The sequence below is a fragment of the Metarhizium brunneum genome, chromosome 7 (genome assembly GCF_013426205.1).
Source record: "Metarhizium brunneum chromosome 7, complete sequence".
Taxonomy (NCBI): Eukaryota; Fungi; Ascomycota; class Sordariomycetes; order Hypocreales; family Clavicipitaceae; genus Metarhizium; species Metarhizium brunneum.
In genome coordinates this window covers 1384739-1402952 of record NC_089428.1, presented here as the reverse complement: position 1 = coordinate 1402952, position 18214 = coordinate 1384739, and the positions used below count along the sequence as shown (strand labels likewise).

The following is an 18214-nucleotide window of genomic DNA, read 5'->3' as shown; positions in this document are numbered from 1 at the left end:
GCGTCTTGCGATAAGTATATCGACGTCCATAGTGTCATGAGCTTGTCAGTCTTGGGGGAGATGCGTATGGAGCTTGGGGTACCTAGTAGGCAGGCTTCTGTAGAATCACGTTATCCTGATCCTGATTGAAACCTGGGAAGTATAGATGGTGCCTCAGATAGGTAGATATGGACCATGAAAGGCCATTTCAGTTACTCGATCATCGATCTACGACGATGGAGCTGCGTATTGCTATAACGCTGGAGCAAAAATATACGGTAAAACCGACTCTTGGTCGAATATTTCTAGTGTACGGCTCACAAACGTGCCATTTTGGTTCCTTGACAATGGGCTCTTGAGAGAGAAACTACGGATCCATGTTGCGTTACGCTCAACATGAAGGCAGCCAGCAAAATAGGGGAACCAGCATACTGTTAAGAAACTACAATCCGTAGAGCTACAAGTAAGCAGATCCCACGCTTTCCCCATTTTTGTCTTCTACATTTCGAGAATTCGACCACTATTGCAGTGAGAATACTTGGAAGAGGCTACATAACCTAGAGCCAACATTGAACTGCGTTCTCACCTTAGCGGCGCAAGACTCTCGCGGTCCCGGGCTGACTTATTCTTTGCAAACTTGCTGGGATCTACTAGAAACTAGAGGCTCTTAATTTGCTATTCAAAGGCATGGAATCCCACGAAAGCTGAATGCTTGGCGTGCACCATGCGTAGTCCACAGCAGCGTAATGACTGTGGCTTCCAAGAAGGAGCGACTTGATCTTGAAAAATCTTTGGAATAAGCTTCCCATCCCACCGCTTGTCAGCCTCCCAGTCCCCTACAATTGAGTTACCCTTGCCATCAAGTGCATACTTTTCGACTTTTTGGGATCCAAAGTGGTTGGCGGGATGAAAGCGGTTATTGGCATCGCTTTCAAGTGAAATAACATGTGTGATGCCATATTTCAAGAGCCATTGAATAGAATCTCGAGTTACTTTCTGGTCCGAGTCCTCGCCACCGTAGTAGGGGCAACTACTGCGAAGGCTGCCACAACAGCCGATAACGGACTCTTCGGAACCCATCTCAAGGAGACGGATATCCAAGTTTGCCAATGAGAAAGATGTCGTTCTATTCACCGGGTTATTCGTGTACCGTTGTTTCTCACGCCATCTAGAATCAAGTCAAAGGAGGAGTCGATGAAATACGTCATCCAAATGCCAAATGCTCTTAGATGCCCCATCCTTGAGCATGATGTAGCACGTGTAAGACCAAGAACTTAAGACAACATTGAGCGCCAGGAAATGGCCATGGCAACCCGTGGTTCATACCCCTTCCCACGGGCCAGGCACCCTCTGGTTACTACGTCTTATATATGCATTCCTGGAAAGGACGAACTTGTAAAAAGGCCATCAAAGCGGACACAAATGAATCGCCCGATTCTCGAAAAAATGTACTATACCGTAGGGACGTGGTTTGATGACATGTCTTCAGCATACAGGAGCTCCTGCCGGTTTCTTTCTCGTCATGACGTCGACCACCGCTCCCGCAACCTCATATGGGCGTGCAGATACTTGTATATTCTTATATTGAATATGAGCCACAGGGCGACCTAAACTAACATGCCACCGAGATGCCCACTTCCAGGGAGACAATACTGTTGCACATAAGACTTGGTCGCCGAAAAGTCAGGAGACGCCTATAAGTTGGAACATATAGACGTCGAGCTTAGTGCTGCAGGGATTGATGAGCCATTGCAGCTCAATGAAATAGGCGCCATGCGAAGAAAAGACTCGCGAATACACTCTATTCATGCATTATTAAACTTGGATCGATATAAATTGTTCTTTCGGTTTGGAAAGACCACTAATTGGGGTGCTTGAGCACCCACTGGGAACTGCTGAATGGAATAAAGTAGTATCTTGGGGCCTGCGAGCAAGGCCGAGTCCAACTTAGCAAGTGATAGATAGTTCCTTCTCTCATTCTTACCACAGCTCGCTCCAGGGCTGCTACCGATACGCGAGCTTAAAAGGCTAATATAATATGAAGTATACAACTAGTGATCGAACGAAAACGTTTACAGAGCCCTGTGATACGATTGGAGGATTCGATTAGCACTCACCATATTTGGGTAGTACTACATATGTGGAAACTAGATACGTGATGTGCTGTATGTCGGAAGCAGTCCTTTTTTTTTTATTCCGGCCGCTTGTTGGAATGCTTGGGTGTGAAGAGATGCGCGCCTGTGACGTCTAAACTCAGCAATGTCACACCGGAATGTACAGTATAAGCCATGCTGGAGCTGAATAGAACAAGTAAAAGTCCACAAGCTACCGCTTATCAGTAGATATCGGGCCATGCTCTCTGAAGCTTAGGATTGTTCTCATCCAACAAAGTCACTCGGTCGATGGAAATCGAAGGCATGTGCAGAGGAGTATAAACTAAGACTTATCTACATGACGCTGCAGCAATGAGTTGGGGGCTGAGTTTAGGCTCCCACGTCAGGTACAAATGCGAATGCCATCTACGGAAAAATTTATAGTCTCATGACACGACATTTTGCCCCCGCATATTGTATGCAGCTTCGATCCATCTCTGCGGACTCGGTGAGTTCTACGAATGTCGGTAAGCAGGGTGGTATAAAGTCTGAAGCCTCTGTCTAATACTACTCTGCAGTGATGGGCTTATACCACCATTATGGCTGGGAATAATTGTCCAGAGGGGTAGGGGTAGTGCTCTTCGTTTTCCCGTCTTCGGTAGGTAGAAGCAGCTGGTGTCGACTTTTACTAATATAGAAGCTGATTCAATGATGGTAACGGAGCCATCTCATGGCTAATGGGGTTTGTCTGGGCATCTTGCATGCTTTGTAGTATCTAGTTCCCGAGGGTCAGCGCATGCGAGTCATTGCGAACAATTATACGAGGCACATCATCAAGGGAACCGACGTGCATTCGCAGTCAGCCCAGAAAGTGCCAGGGCTTGTTTTGCCGTTCCATTTTCGACGTACGAAGCTTCCCCCCCGTGGAGTCACGGAGCCCAATATTGCGTTGGATAACAAGACAGGCATGACATCTGCTCCATGTGTTGTCGATGCCCAGCATATTGCCGAGAATGGGGAGAGGACCCCGAGATATTGTATGTTTACATATTGGGTCTTACCGCTGTATAGAAAGCGATCTCTGATACAGGGGGTACCACTAGACAATAACACATCAGTCAAGTAGCGGCTCTCATTCCAGACAAATTGCGTGTCAACGGGTCAAGTTGGTTCCAGGACGAGGTGGGACCAGAAGGCGAGGAAGGCGATTGTTCGTATGTTGTCAGAAGCCCATAGAAGAGTACAGATAAGCAGCAACGTCAGAAATAATTAAATGCTCTGCTTGCCGCTCCATTCTGCGGTTTTGGCGGGTTGAATTCAAGGCATGGCATGAAAGAAACCTTGGCGAGTTGAAGGCACGGCAATCGAGGCGGTGAGCGGTTTGGCGATGCCATTTTAAGCAGAACACCCGCAAAAGCTGGATCCAGGTTCCACAGGCAGGTGCATGCGTGCTTAGCATTGGGTACAGGGCTGCAGCTGGTTGGCTCGAGTGGCAGCTGGGCAGATGTCCTGGTGGTCGGCTTCAGAACGTGGCTTTTCCTGTTGTCCCGCTATAATGGTCAGCCCCACATTAACGTGGTTTGAATGTTCTTGTTTTGTTGTAGTTCCCGATGGCTGACGGCCCGCCATGCTCGGGTGGATGGACGACGGAGAAAAGCGGACAAGAAGCAGATGTGTACGGTATTGTAGATGCGCGTACGTGAACATGCGATGTGCCAGTCCATTGCCTGAAGTAGATGGATGTACATGCTCAAGCGCGGCTGCGGTGCATGGCTGCCCAGTGATGCATGTATCGGTACCTCACCAGAGATGACGATCCGTTCATCCATCTTGACCCATTCAGGATTGATTTAGTTCCTCCGTACAATCGTGATTAATAGAACTTTGGAAGGCAGCTTATCAGGCGGCCAGATTACCAGACTCAACATCCACCAGCAAGTGCCAGCGTTCCTCCAGCTGCAAGGCCCTGGCGAGCTTGAATCGCGCATGAAACCATGTGGCCCGTGGGACTAGAAAAAGGACGGACGCCTAACATTATGAAATGGCTGAGAAATTCTGCCCTTCAAGTATTGCGCCAGAGCGGCAATCGCCAAACGAGATTAGAGCTGAGATAAGGGCTAGGCAGGGCATTTGCACAATTATGATACAAAAATCAAATACATTCCATAATATATTTTTTTTTAATCTGTTTCCAATCGAGGGGCCAAGGAAGCCAGTGTCTCAGGACGCGAAACTCAAAATAGCCTCGCCAAAATGTTGCGGTCCGGAGGAAAAAAAAAACGGCCAACTGCGAGACCTAAATTGGGGGCGTCATCGTCATCAAGCATGATTGGGAGCAGCCAAGACCACTGCAAGGATGGCATGAGGGTGCGCGAGGGTCAAGGGAGATAGAGTCCTCCTTGTGCCAGATGTCCTCAACTTTTCAATGCGCCTCGAACATGTCCTGAGTGGATGCCTTCCTTCTCAGCTGCCGTCCTTGGGGGGCATTGTGTGGCATACATATGTCATGCTCGGCATCCTCGACTTCAGGAGACGGTACGAGCTGAGTTCAGGTTGGCCAATGGGTTTCACGCTGCGCATGTCCCTGTTTGAGGATGGTGGCATGCAAGATTGCCATCCATCTATACCCCAAAGGATTGATGGACATCTGGATGACGGGCGGATAACAATCGATAAGCTGCCTGTACTCTTTACCGTAAAGGCTGCAAGAGTCACAAGACTTCTCATCACGCAGTTCCATGCCAGATGAAGGGGGGTTGGTTGTCCAGTGGGTAAGGATGCGTGACCGGGTTGCAATGTGGTCAAGCTTCGTGAGTATATTTTTGAATTGATGAGACTTGCGATATGGACCAGCCGACGAGGTCTGGTGACGGTAAGGCCCAACGTCCATTTACCCCCCCGCTAACACCTCCTGCTCCCTGCCTGTGTGCCCCACCAACCCACCCCCAGCCATCTTTTCTGCCAGACAACCAAACAATGAACGCCACCGACACCAAAAATTGGGCAAACCGGCTGGTGCATGACTGAGTAGTAGTATGCCGAGTATGTACGGAGTATCTCGGTTCATTCATCACCACGCTCGACTTGCAGCTGCGCGCCATGATTGCCGCGACATTAAGCGAGACGTTGTCTTCGAGGGACGGCAGTAGGGAAAAAGTTTTTTTAATTAATTTTTTGGGCTGTCTACTCCATGCTCCGTGCTGCATGAGCTTACCAACCTAACTTTGCATCCGCGTCCCCTTTTGCCTCACCTCGCCTCATCAACACATCTTGCATCCTGCAGAAAGGGGGCCGTCTGCATACGTAGTACCGGACATATGCACTGCACCCTGCACAAGCACACACACACACACACACACACCCACTCTCTGGTGCTGAAAGTTTGTGGCGCATCTGCGTTTTATTCTATCCAGGTTCAGCCTTCAAAGGGTCTGGTTGTGCAGTGAGCGACCTGCATCTGGCGTGTGTCGTCTTGCGTCTTGCAGCAGCTTGTTCCGCCCGTGTTGAAATCTGGTTTTAATTTAATTACTACACCCAACCATTCAACCGCCTCCCTCACCCTCACGCATTCATTGCATTCGTGACGGGATCCGTTGGCGTCCCCTTTGGCGCCCTGTTTGGTACAACATTGGCAGCAGTTCACTCCAAGTGGCCTCGGGTCGGTCGATCTGAGCCACGAGACCCCGGCTTCATTGGTTCCTCTTGCGCATCACTTGTCACCCATCACCGCTCCTCTCACAAGGGTTGGCGTGCATGCGTGCTCCAAGGACCTTTTTCTAAATTTGATTATTTTGATTTCATCTTCTACTTTTAGTCCTCCTTCCCCTTCCACTCCCCCAAATCGATCAAGACTCTCGACCCGTCGTCGTTCCGTCTCCCGCGCAATCGTAGAAAGGCGGAATCAGCATATGAGTTTCGTCGTTGAGAGGCGGCTAGTAGAGAGGCGTTGTAAAGCTCCGCTCTAGTCTGGTCCGTCTCTCCCTCACCACGACGGAACCTCGCATTCCTCCCGTGTCAGTCTGACGTCCGAGATAATTTCGAGCGCAAGCTGGACGACGCCCAACTACCTATACATCTACTCCGCACAGCGCACATACGGCCCCCTCACACCCAAGCAATTTCGAAAAGCCAACCGAGCCAGCCTCTGGTGCCACAAGGCAAATATTGTGTCGAGCGGATTGGGAGCCTGCCATCGGATTAAACTCCCGTGGCCCCGGTCAAGTGTTATCTTATCCATAACCCAATTAGCTATTAGCTTCCAGGTCCCTTGCCCCGAGTTACCTCATAGGACCCTGAGCGTTTTCTGACCTTTTCCCTTCCTCTCTACCCATTTTCACCTCTGTACCTGCTCTTGAGTTTAAGCAGGCATTCGTGTGAAGCTTGCTTTGCGGAAATCTTAACACACCATCTCCTTAGGTATCAGTTCGAACCCCAATTGCAGCCTCGTAACGGCAAAACGATACCGGCTTAGAACAGAGTCATACTTCCTCGTATGCTCTTGGCACAGCCATCAACGACTAGAACCAGCAGACTGCCGAGCCCATCATATTGCGACTCTCAGAAGGAATAGCTTCCATGATTCTGTCGTCGATTTGCACCTTTGAAGGCTTCAACTTGCACAATGGCTGCGGCCGAAGTTTTGGCGTTCACAGAAAGCTGGAGAGAAAGCGGACAAGGCTGGTTCGGAACAGCAGAGACCTTGAGGACTGGCTGGGATAAGAGGTCATTGCAGCTTCAATTGACGCGTATTTCCGTTGCATGGATCAACAGTAGGAGCTCTCATTTGGTATGGCTTGGCTCCGCCGAATTGTTGCCCTACGACACTGGGTCTGGCTCTAACACTTTTGGTTGTCTGCAGGCTTCAAATCCATCACGACCTCCAAGCGGCAGGCCACTCTTGGTATCAGACTTTTGGTCTAGGCGGTCTAATAGGTTGCCAAACGATACTCCACCCCCCGATTCTTCATTTGATGTATGCGATCCTACCGACACATGCTGCTTTGCTCGCCAACGGAACCCGTCCTGCGTGAATCGTCTTCTTCTACAGAAACCAGGCGAAGATGCAGAGAAACCGCACAGGTCTGAAAATGATCTATTCTCGGATCCAGTCCTGGGTGTCACCGTGGACTTCGACTCCCGGCATGGCATAATTGAGGCTGCTAAAAAGAAGAAGAATGCCGCCCAGAAAGCCGCGGCAGCTGCAAAGGCGTTTGACGATAATAACGGTGGTGATAAAAACGGGGACGGCGAGGAAAATAACAACGGCGGTGGAGATCAAGGCGGTGGGGATCCCGGAAGTGGCAGCGCTGGCGGTGCCGGTGATGGCTCTGGGGGCGGTAATGGAGACGAGGACAAAGACAAGGACAAGGACGGGTCTGGCGATGCGAAGGAGGATGACCCTTGGGATGACTTCATGCCAGCCAAATCCAAGAAGAAAAAAGGCAAGAAGGGTGCCGATGCGGAAGCAGAAGCGGCACCAGCGGTTCCCACTGCAGACGTTGGAGGAGACGCCTTCCACGAAATAAAACTTGGCGACGATTCTGGAGGCAAATTAGACATGAACTTTGGTTCTACCGATACTAAAGACAGTTTCGGGGCATGGGGTACAAAATGGAACACGGGCGGCAGTGGCGGCGGCAGTGGCAGTAACTGGGATTGGTCTGCGACAGGCGGTGGCGACGCCGGAGCTGGGACAGATCCCAAAAAGGACGAGCTTGACTCTAATCCATGGAATACCAAAGGCTCAAAAGCGAAGAATGGCAAAACTACGTTTTCGTTTGGATCCCTGGATAAACCCGAAACCGAAACGGAAGACCAAGGTTCCGCTGGGCCCAAAGAAGACGACTTCGGGTTTACAACTGCCGTCTCTGGAAAAAAAGGCAAGAAGAAGAAGGGAACCAGCATCTGGGGCGCAGATACTGTTGAAGATTCGAAGGATACAGTTGTCGAGAACACAGATGCCGGTACGGCGGGGGACCCCTGGGGCTGGACGTCAACCAAGAAGAAGGGGAAGAAGGAAGAGCTTGAGCTAGAGCCTGAACCGGAACCAGAACAAAATATCCCGCCGCCACCAGTTGATGATTGGATGGCCCCTACTTCGAAAAGCAAGAAGAAGAAGAAAGGAGCCGTTGCTGTTGAAGAGCCAGTTGAACCATCCAAATCAGACCCTGAACCCCTTAAGGAGGAGGCTGATGATATCTGGGACACTTGGGGTACTGGGAAGAAGGATAAGAAGAAGAAAGGCGAGGAACCACCAGCTCCACCACCTGAGCCGGAACCTGCGCCTGCCGATGACTTCTGGGGCGCCGCGACCACAAAAAAAAGCAAGAAGAAGGGTAAAGCAGCCGCCGAACCAGAGCCAGAGCCGGAACCTGTCAAAGAACCGGAACCGGAACCTGAACCTGAGCCTGTGAAGAAGGATGAAGATAGCTGGGGTATCGCGACGACCAAGTCTGGCAAAAAGGACAAGAAGAAGAAGAAAGCATCCATGTGGGATGATCCCGAGCCAGCTGCCGCGCCAGCCGTGCCTGAGTCCCCTCCAGAAGAGCCCCCAAAAGAGAACAAGGAAGAGGCTGACGATATCTGGGGCATGGCTAGCAACTCAAAGAAGAAGAAAAAGAAGAATAAGGATCTAGACCCTGAACCTGAACCAGAGCCCGAACCTGAAGCTGAAACCCAGCCTATACCTGAACCTGATCCAGAGGAAAAGGAACCAGAAGATATTTGGGGCACAGTCAATTCGTCAAAGAAGGACAAGAAAAAGAAAAAGAAGGGGGTGGCCGAGGAGGTCGTTGTACCAGAACCAGAACCAGAGTCCCAGCTGGAGCCGGAGCCAGAGCCGGAGCCAGAAAAGAAGTCAGAGGATGATCTTTGGGCCGGCCTCTCGAAAAAAGAACAGAAAAAGAAGAAGAAAGGTGCTGTCGAGGAGACGAAGGAGGCGGTAGCTCCCACAGAGCCAGAACAGTCCGTTGACGATGGATGGGGCTCTTGGGGTGCAAGTTCCAAAAAAGACAAGAAGAAGGAAGGCCTCAAAGAAGAGCCGACGAAAGATGACGTCTGGGGCTTTGGAAGTAGCTCTAAGAAAGACAAGAAGAAGAAGAAGGGTGCCTCTGACTTGATTGAACTGGACGACCCGGATAAAACGGCCTCTAGTGAAGAACCCCTAAAAGATACTGTGGAAGCTACTGGCGATGATGATTTCTTTAGCTCTTGGGGAACTGGCAAGAAAGACAAGAAGACGAAAGGATCCGATGACTCATCCTTAAAGCCCGACAGCATTGAGGAACCCGTTGACAACCTTTGGGGTGCTGTCACTAAAAAGGATAAGAAAAAGAAGGACAAGACGAAAGACGACCCCGTGGAAGTAAAGGAAGACACAACTGGTGAGACAGTCCAACCCGATGCAGTAGAGGAGATCAAGGACAGCAAGGTTGATGATGACGGCGACTGGGCCTGGCCATCATCTACTAAAAAGAAATCAAAATCGAGCAAGGATACCTTAGCTGATCCACCCCCTCCCGCGCCCACTCCCCCCTGTATGGACCTTACTGAACCAGAAGATCGAACAGGACAAGCCGATGCCGATCCGTGGGATGACCTGACTACGTCTAAATCGAAGTCTAAATCCAAAGATAAGGAAGCAGAGAAGGAAAAAGGAAAGTCGAAGACTGAAAAGGAACCGAAGCTGAGCGAGAAGGACCTCAAGAAACTCGAGAAGGAAAAGAAGAAGGCCGAGAAAGCTGAAAAGGAACGACTGGAGCAAGAAGCTAAGGAAGCTGCCGAGCGAGAAGCTGAAGAACTTGCTGCTAGGGAGGCGGAAGAAAAGGCAAGACTCGAAGAGGAAGAAAGCGCCCGAATTGCTGCAGAAGAAGCTGCAAAAGAAGCTGCAATTGTCCAAGAGGAGGAAGAGCTTGCGGCTCTAGAGGAGAAGAAAGCAAAGAAGGGCAAGCTCAATAAGAAGGACACAGAGAAGTATAATCGCTTAAAAGAGAGTGTTGATAAGCGAGCAGACGGAAAGGCTGCCGAGGAGGCCGAGGAACAGGCAGCACGGGCAGCAGAGGAGCAGGCAGCAAAGGAAGCAGAGGAACAAGCTGCAAAAGAGGCAGAGGAACAAGCTGCAAAAGAAGCTGAAGAACTAGCTGCACGAGAGGCGGAGGAGAAAGCCGCCCGAGAAGCCGAGGAAGCCGCTAAGAAGTCTTCTAAGAAGAGCTCCAAGTCGAAGGAGAAGGAGAAGGAGAAAGACAAGAAAAAGGACAAGAAATCGTCAAAAGAGAAAGAGCCAGAGAAGGCACCAGAGCCGGAGCCAGAGCCAGACGCCGTGCCTGAACCGGTACCTGAGCCAGAACCCGAGTTGAAACCAGAGGAAGTGGAAGAGCTGCTTGCTCCAAAGGTAACAAATGATGCATTCAGTTTTTGGGGGGTAGGCGGGTCCAAGAAATCCAAGAAAGGTTCGTTGCCAATGTGGCGCTACCCCAGCTTTCCCCAATCCCTTCACCTAATCTCTCGGAGTGAGGCCGAAATTAGGTTCGTTGCTTACTCATCTCTTAGTTCTGGAAGATGCTGTCAACGACAAGGACACGACACCATTAACCCAGGCGGCTGAGGCTGTCTCAAAGGGGGTCTCGTCACGAAAAGCTGTTGGGGGAAGGATTGCAGACAAGCTGAAGACTTTTGAGGCTGCACCGGAAGAGCCCCTGGCAGACCCTATTCCTCCTCCACCCGCGCCACCAACTCCTCCAAAAGAAGAGAAGAAGAGCTCCAAGTCCAAGAAGAAATCCAAGGAGATAGAAGAGACTGAACATGAGAGTTCGTCTTCAAAGAAGAGCCATAAGTCTTCTGAATTACCTGGAAGCTTCCCGGCTGACGATGACGAAGATGACATAGTTGCAATCGTTGACATGGCACCAAAAGACAAGCCAAAGAAGAGCAAGAAGAGCAAGACAAAGGACGAAGGGCTACCTCCGCCTCCGCCTCCGCCTGTGCCCATGCCCCCGGCTGTTCCTGATGCTCCGTTGACCCCTCCACCTGAACCGAAATCATCTAAAAGAGACCGACCTAAGATCAATGGCGACGGTGCTTCGTGGGCAAAGTGGAGCACGACGCCAGCGACAGCGCGAAAGGAGGAAAGAAAAGAAGATAGAAAGACATCTTCGTCTTCGAAGTCCAAGTCTGACAAACCATCTAAGCGTTCTTCTGACAAAACCTCATCCAAGGATTCCGGCTCGGACAAGGCAGATCGTGCAGAGAAGTCAGACAAAGCAGCTAGTAAGGTCCGCATGTCTGCCATGTTCAGCACGCCACCTATCTCGAGATCCATGTCCACTCGAGATAAAGAGAGGCGTGGAGGCACTAGCGGAAGGCCATCTTCACGCAGGCATTCCATGGATGTCCATGGTCTGGCTTCGCCCCCGCCAGAGAATTTACCTGATATGTCGTCAAAGGCTGCCAAGGTCCTGGGCATTGACAAGTCAGGCGGCAAGAAGAAGTCTCGAAGACGCCCTGAGGGCGATGATTTCGTAATGGCGGGAGCTCTTGACGCTGATCCTAGTGCGGCAAAGCGCGACAAGCGCAGATCCAGGAGATTCCCTGAAGATGACGTTGTCATGGTTGACTCCGGTATTCCATCAGAACCCCCGTTGAAGCGCGGCGCGTCGGCGTCCAAAAAGTCAGGGTTTGCTAGTCTCTTTGGCGGATTAATGACTCCAAAATCAGCGAGGTTGGATGCCAACGCTGAGGCTGAGGCAACAACGGGCGAAACAGACCGCGACACTCGTAGCTCAGCCCGAAGGTCGCGACGTAGCGATCGAGAACAAAATGACAAAGCAAGTGACGAATCCCGGCGCGAAAGACGACGAAGGCGTGAGGAAGACACCGAGGTTCGTAAAGGCGACGACAAAGAAGCTAGAAGAGCTGAACGTCGCGCCGCACGCCGTGAAGCAGAAGAGCAGCGTGTCCAGGAAGAGCGAGAGGTCGAGAGAGCCGAGAGGACTGAGCGGCGTCGTTTGCGCAAAGAAAGGGAAGCCGCTGCCCTCGCTGTGGAGAGAGATGCCAACGAGGCACGCCGGGGTTCTAAACAAGACCGCCGCCGCTCTCAACATATTGATGTAACCGCCGAAGACGACCCTGAGCGTCAACGTAGACGAGAACGCCGTGCTGCCCGCGCCGCTGCAGAAGGTCTCGATGGCCACAAGAGGAAGAGCAGTCGACGACGCACTGAACCCTCCGGCGACGAGCAGATATATCCGCACAAGGACCGCAGACGAGAAAGCAAAAATGGCACAGCCTGGCCACATTCTGGGACGTCCTCGTGGGTCAAGGACCACTCGGACGCGCCGCCACCACCCGAGGACGGCGACCCAACCAATGAAGATAAAGTCAGACGTGAAGCGCGGCGAGCTCGACACAGGGCCAAACTAGGTGATATGACGGCAGATGATATAGACGACCAACGTCGACGTCGCGCAAGACGTGAAGGACGAGAGCGAGAAAGACGTGTTGCTGGCTCAGAAGGCAGTGACGAGCGGCAAGAGAGCAGAAGGAACTCAGTTTTAGTTGACCCTGCTCCTCGAACAAGCTGGTGGAGGAAGTTAACTGGATAAAACTTTGGGCTGCAAAGCATTTGTTTCTGAGCAAGCAAGCACCGTTTGATTGTTTCTTTATTTTACTTTATTCCCTTTCTTCCCTCGTTGTGCCGATTATCGGAAGAGGAGATTACGGGGTGCCTACGTCCACAACAGAAAAGCCATATTGATTGCATGTGTGAGTTGCTAGCAAGCCCGCTCGCATCGTTCAGGGGTTGATCCCAGCTGGATCTGGGATTTTCAGCTGCCCATCTTGCATTGGAATACATGGCTACGTTTTCTTGGTTGCTGGGAGCATTTTCACATGATACCCGCCTTGGTAAGAGACGGAATTGCCACAGGCAAGATGTCGATTGTATTAATGGCAGACGGCAACTTACATAGTGGTCTGCCATATTGGTCATGTACAGTTCCGCAGACTACAGCCGCTCTGGTCTGAGTTTGATGTTTGGTTAACAGCTTGCGTCCCACGATGCGCATACCCCCCGACAGTGATTTTTGCGAAGAACGCAGCTATAAAAACAGATGGCGGATATATAGAAATAAAAACCACGAGGTTTCTCTCTCACAAATGATGCGTAGCATGTACCTACATTCCCGAGGCCTATGTGTATGGTTTCTACCGGAATGTACGGAGTAGGTGCCATTCTTGTTCTTGGGGTGAGAGGCATGTTCAGTTGACTAGGCCGCGGTGGTGCTTGACGCTATGGGGAAAAAAGAGAGGGCGTCAATTACATAACTGCATCTAAGTATGTACCAAGTAAGTACGGAGTACCTGCCTAGTAGGAAAGTAAATTGCTCTGTTAGCAGTTCCTGGGAGTCGTGACAATATCAGTCGTTGTCACAGGAGGGACAGGGCATGATGCATGACTCTGTAGACAAGTCGCGGACTTGGTCGTTGGTACGAGCTGATTAGATAAGTCGCTGCAGGTGGGTGCCTCTAAGTACTTAAGTACCTACTTAGGTACCTTAGGTAGGTAGGTTGCGACTGGTATTGGTACCCTCGCGTCCCACTTGATATCTTAAGTACTTACTTAAGTAAGTAAGTACATACAGCCATGCCAGAGCTGACTGCTGTCGTGTCGCCTCAGTATGGAGTACCAAGTATAAACTACTCACCTACCAATATACGCCTGCTGAATATGCCATTCACCCCGTACCACTCGACCTGACCCAGTACAATGCATGCGGCCAGTGACGTATCAAAGAACAAAACCCGGCCCAGCTTCGACCGCAGGTCATAGCCCAGTCTCTTCACGCCCTCCTGTAATCCTTGGTGACAGGGCTGGACGTGCGCATCGCATCGCAAAACGACAAGAGCCTCGCCATGGCTGTCTCAGGAAAGCAGTCAAGATGGGGCTCGTTCCTATCTCAGGCCGTTGCAGGAGTTGAATCAAGGCTGGATAACATCTTGGCTGATCCTGAGGAGGCCCGGGCCCAAGACGCATCTGCTACTTCTGCCGCCTCCCCTGCCGGCTCTGCATCTGTCGAACCGACAACCACAATACAGCAACAGTCTTCAAAACAATTAGCACTACCTGCTAAGCCAAGTCCCAGTGAGCTTGACTACTGACGGGGAAATTATACTCTGGCATCTGTATCTGAGCTGACTAGTCCCGTGTCAGGCAACTCACGGTCTTCCTCTACGAACCGTACCAATGATCGATTACAAGCAAGATTGGCTCAGGCCATGTCTGGCAAGAGCACACCCAGCCGTCCTGCGAGCAGAGGTGCGGCGTCTCCTCGAAGTTCAGTCGACCAATTTAGCCGAACTTCCATAGAACGACCATCGACGGATGTACGAATTGAAGCAAAGGCAGAGGATGGCGAGACTTTTTTAGAATCTACTGCGGAAGCACCACCTTCAGTCGCTGAATCGTCAGGATGTGCATCAGAAACGGCTGGGCCCGCTTCCACCGAACCACCCGTCCGTGATGTCGACCAAAACGAAGCCCTTGATAATGGGGAATCGCGACCCAACGAAGACTTGTCTCAGCTTTCTGGGCAACTGGAACCCGCCGAAGATAGCACCCCAATTCCGACGGCATCCGCATCATCCGATAGCGCAGAACTTACAAGACAATTAGAAGAGTCCAAAGCTAGACATCAAGAGGAGATCCAGGAATACATCGAAAGAATTGATTCAATTCAATCCAAGCTCCAATACTTGTCAAAATCCGCCGCAGATGCTGCCAAAACGTCGGCATTATCGGCACCAGCAGGTAGTAATGAACGGAAACTCGTTGAAAAGGATGAAAAGATTGCTTTGCTCATGGAAGAGGGACAGAAGCTGTCAACAAATGAGCACAAACTTAGAACTACAATCAAGAAGTTGCGTGCTCAGATAGGAGATACTGATAAGAAAGTAGAGGAGTTAAAAAAAACCCGAGACAAAGCGTTGTCTGATGCAGAGACTCTCCGTGCTCGCCTAAACGGTTCCGAAGAGACTGAAAGACGTCGGGAGGAGGCTAAACGTGCTACCGCTGCACTGCAAAAGGAGGTCGATACATTGAAGAAGGACAATGCAAAGAAAGACGAGGCTTACCGGCGACTGGAGCAAGAATGGAAACATAAAACAGAACAGGCTGAATCCACACAGCGAGAAGCCATGAACAAGACACTGGCCACAGAGCGCCAAAAGCAAAAGATTCTGGAAGACACCAACTCGAACATTTGTGCCGAAAAGGATGCAGCCGTGGAGAAGGCTCGTCAGGAAGAGATCGAATGGCGTGAAAAGCTCGACCGTGCCGTTGAGCGCGGCCGTAAAACTGAAGACGAGCTTAAGCTCGAGCTGCAATCAATGGAAGGCAAGTTGGAAGCTATGAGAACGGCGGCAGAAGAAGCGTCGTCAGGGTCTGGGGGAGAGGCCCAGGTAAAAATTTTCAGACAAATCGAGACTCTTCAATCTCAATATGCATCTGCCAGAGAAAACTGGCAGGGTATTGAGGCATCTCTTCTTGCCAAGGCGGCAAACTTGGAAAGGGAGAGGGATGAGGCACAACGTCGAGAATCAGAAATGAGAAAGAAAGCAAGGGATGCCGTAAGTTTAATATGCAACAGACCGCATCTACAAATTTGTTCATACTGACTTTCTAAAAGGCTGTCCGATCAAGACATCTTGAGGAGGAGCTACAAGATGTACAACCGTCTCTCAGTTCAGTTCGCCAGGAATTGAAAGCATGCCGCAACGAGTTGACGACATTGCAGGTTTTGTACAAAGATTCACAAGCTGCCCTGGAAGAAACTCGAATGGAGCTAGAAAAGATGACGCAGAATATTATTGAGAGAGAAGACCTTGTCGAAGCAGAACGACGCCAATGGGTAGATGAGGTTGCGGGAGCAACGTCTAAGAGTCAACAAAGCCAACCTGACTCACCACTTCTCTCAGCCCAGAGAGCGTATAGTTCCGATATGATGGGCCTCGGCATCCTGGCCAAATCGCGGAGATCTCAGGCGCCTGGCAGTATACCAGATAGTATAGCAGAGACCAAGTCACCCATCAGACGTCTGTCGGGCCAGCCACCGCTCCGAATCAGGGAGTCATCATATGCTGGTTCTGCCCTGCTGCCTACGCCATTCTCGCCGTTCGAGCCGTCAAGCGAACCCCCACAACTCCCATCACCTCCTGCCGCTGAGCGAGAAAACGGAGTGTCTGACACAATTCCTTCCTCGCCTCGTCAGGTGGCACAGGATATGGTCTCCGTGTCAACAGTAGCTGCAGGGCCTTCAGTTCAGTTAGTTGAGAGAATGAGTGCTGCCATCCGAAGACTGGAGGCAGAGAAGGTCACGGCAAAGGAAGAAATGGCGAGGGTTTGCAGTCAGAGAGATGAGGCCAGAGCAGACATGGTCAGTCTCATGAAGGAGCTAGAGGAAACAAAAGCCGTCGCGGCCAAGGTATCACAGCTGGAAGATGAAGTGTCGCATATCGACTCAAGATATCAAACAACACTGGAGATGCTTGGTGAAAAAAGCGAACTTGTGGAAGAGCTAAGAGCTGATGTTGAGGATGTCAAGGCTATGTACCGTGAGCTGGTTGAGCGAACGGTGAAATGATGCGTCAAATTTTAGCAAATAGAGATGGGCCCTGGCATTTTTCTTTGCGGGATCAGGATAGATTCCTCTACCTACTTATTCATAGTGTCTACGGACCTAGGTCGATCCCTTCTCGCTCGGCGCCTTGCACAATGTAGCGGCGAACCTGTGAGTGTGGCGTTAACAAATTATGGGACTTCTGAGTAGAAATACTAATGTGCATATATATATGTATACCTCTTTGTCAGGTGCTAAATCCAGAGCCAATACATCCTCTGTGTTCTTCAATGTGAAATCAGCACCTTCTTTGAGCAAGGCAAGGGCGACATCGCCTATTAGACTAATCAGCACCGGGTTAAGCATATACGCCAGCCCGGGGATGTGTAACTACCATGTCCCTCCGCGATAGCGTGATGCAGAGGGGTAAATCCTTCGTCGTCTGTAGGATTCAGTGGGCTTTTATTCTTGAGCAGTAGCGAAACCATAGGCACGGAACCGACTGCCGCCGCTCGGTGGATGGGATACTGTCCGCGTCGGTCACGGAAGCGAGTTGAAGCAGGCGGCTTCGACTCTAGCAATAGACGAGCCACGTCCATATTCTTCTTGGACGCGACGAAGTGAAGAGCAGTCTTAGAACTTATTAGCACATCCATTTGTGAGGCAGCCTTGCCGGTACGTTGTTACCGTACCTGCCCGCTGGAATCTAACTCACGCCGTCAGTTTCAATCGCTTTGACATGGTCACATATACAAGTATATATTAATATAGCTTACTTTTCTCGTTAACTTCTGCGCCCTTTTGAATCAGAACTCTTAGGATCGCCTCGCTGTCAGCAACGCTGGCAGAGATCATGAGAGGGGTCCAGCCGCTATCATCCTGTTTGTTCAGGTGTTAAGAAGGAGAAAGTTGCCAAGGGCAAAAAAAGGCCATTTCACAACTCACTTGCACATCAGGATCGAAGCTCGTCTGATTAGCCAGCAATGTGACGATTTCTAGGTTGTTTGATGAGGCTGCCCAGTGAATGGGGTACCGACCATCGTCATCCTTCTTCCTTGATAACTTTGGGTCCGTCTATGTAGCTCGACGTGTTAGACTAGGCTCGTACTTACTGCAAGGACGGGTCAAGGAGTTCCACTTTATAGGTTGACGGCATCCTTTCTTACTTTTAGTAACCCTTCTGCCTTGAGAACTAAGTTTTGTTTCGTCAGCTTGGTTGAAGCCGCATGACATGAAAGCGAACCCGCCACATACCATTTCCTTCCCTTGCGGCGGTATGAAGAGGAAATTTGTCGTTTTCTTCACTCATATTGCTTCACTTAAAGCCAAAGCGCGGCTGAGGTAGCACGGATATCGAAATCAAAATGGAATGACGCAACTTTCCACCGGCCCGACAACGATACGACCTGTGATGCAAGTTCACTAGCTGATGCTTAAGGCATCTCCCGCTGACGTCCGCTTGCAGCTCAAGTCAGTGGCAATTGTGGCGGCTGTGGAGCAGACCTGCTTGCGCCACACGAGGCTGCAACTCAA

The 18214-nt window shown here is 50.7% G+C and overlaps 3 protein-coding genes across 3 annotated transcripts; 2 read left to right on the top strand and 1 right to left on the bottom strand.

Moving 5' to 3' along the window:
• Nucleotides 1–6693: 6693 nt before the first annotated feature.
• On the top strand, nucleotides 6694–12670 carry G6M90_00g109710 (uncharacterized protein; the record flags this gene model as incomplete). The annotated part of the gene is made up of 3 exons (XM_066131790.1): nucleotides 6694–6858; nucleotides 6931–10519; nucleotides 10620–12670. The coding sequence occupies 3 exons, from the start codon at nucleotides 6694–6696 to the stop codon at nucleotides 12668–12670; spliced, it is 5805 nt and encodes a 1934-aa protein (XP_065987904.1).
• A 1309-nt stretch (nucleotides 12671–13979) lies between these two features.
• On the top strand, nucleotides 13980–16705 carry G6M90_00g109700 (uncharacterized protein; the record flags this gene model as incomplete). The annotated part of the gene is made up of 3 exons (XM_014688400.1): nucleotides 13980–14208; nucleotides 14278–15692; nucleotides 15752–16705. 3 exons carry the CDS (start codon nucleotides 13980–13982, stop codon nucleotides 16703–16705), a joined length of 2598 nt encoding a protein of 865 aa, XP_014543886.1.
• Nucleotides 16706–16793: 88 nt separating this feature from the next.
• Nucleotides 16794–17990, bottom strand: G6M90_00g109690 (uncharacterized protein; the record flags this gene model as incomplete). The annotated part of the gene is made up of 8 exons (XM_066131789.1): nucleotides 16794–16850; nucleotides 16922–17016; nucleotides 17076–17313; nucleotides 17374–17387; nucleotides 17458–17560; nucleotides 17627–17755; nucleotides 17848–17873; nucleotides 17936–17990. 8 exons carry the CDS (start codon nucleotides 17988–17990, stop codon nucleotides 16794–16796), a joined length of 717 nt encoding a protein of 238 aa, XP_065987896.1.
• Nucleotides 17991–18214: the final 224 nt, after the last annotated feature.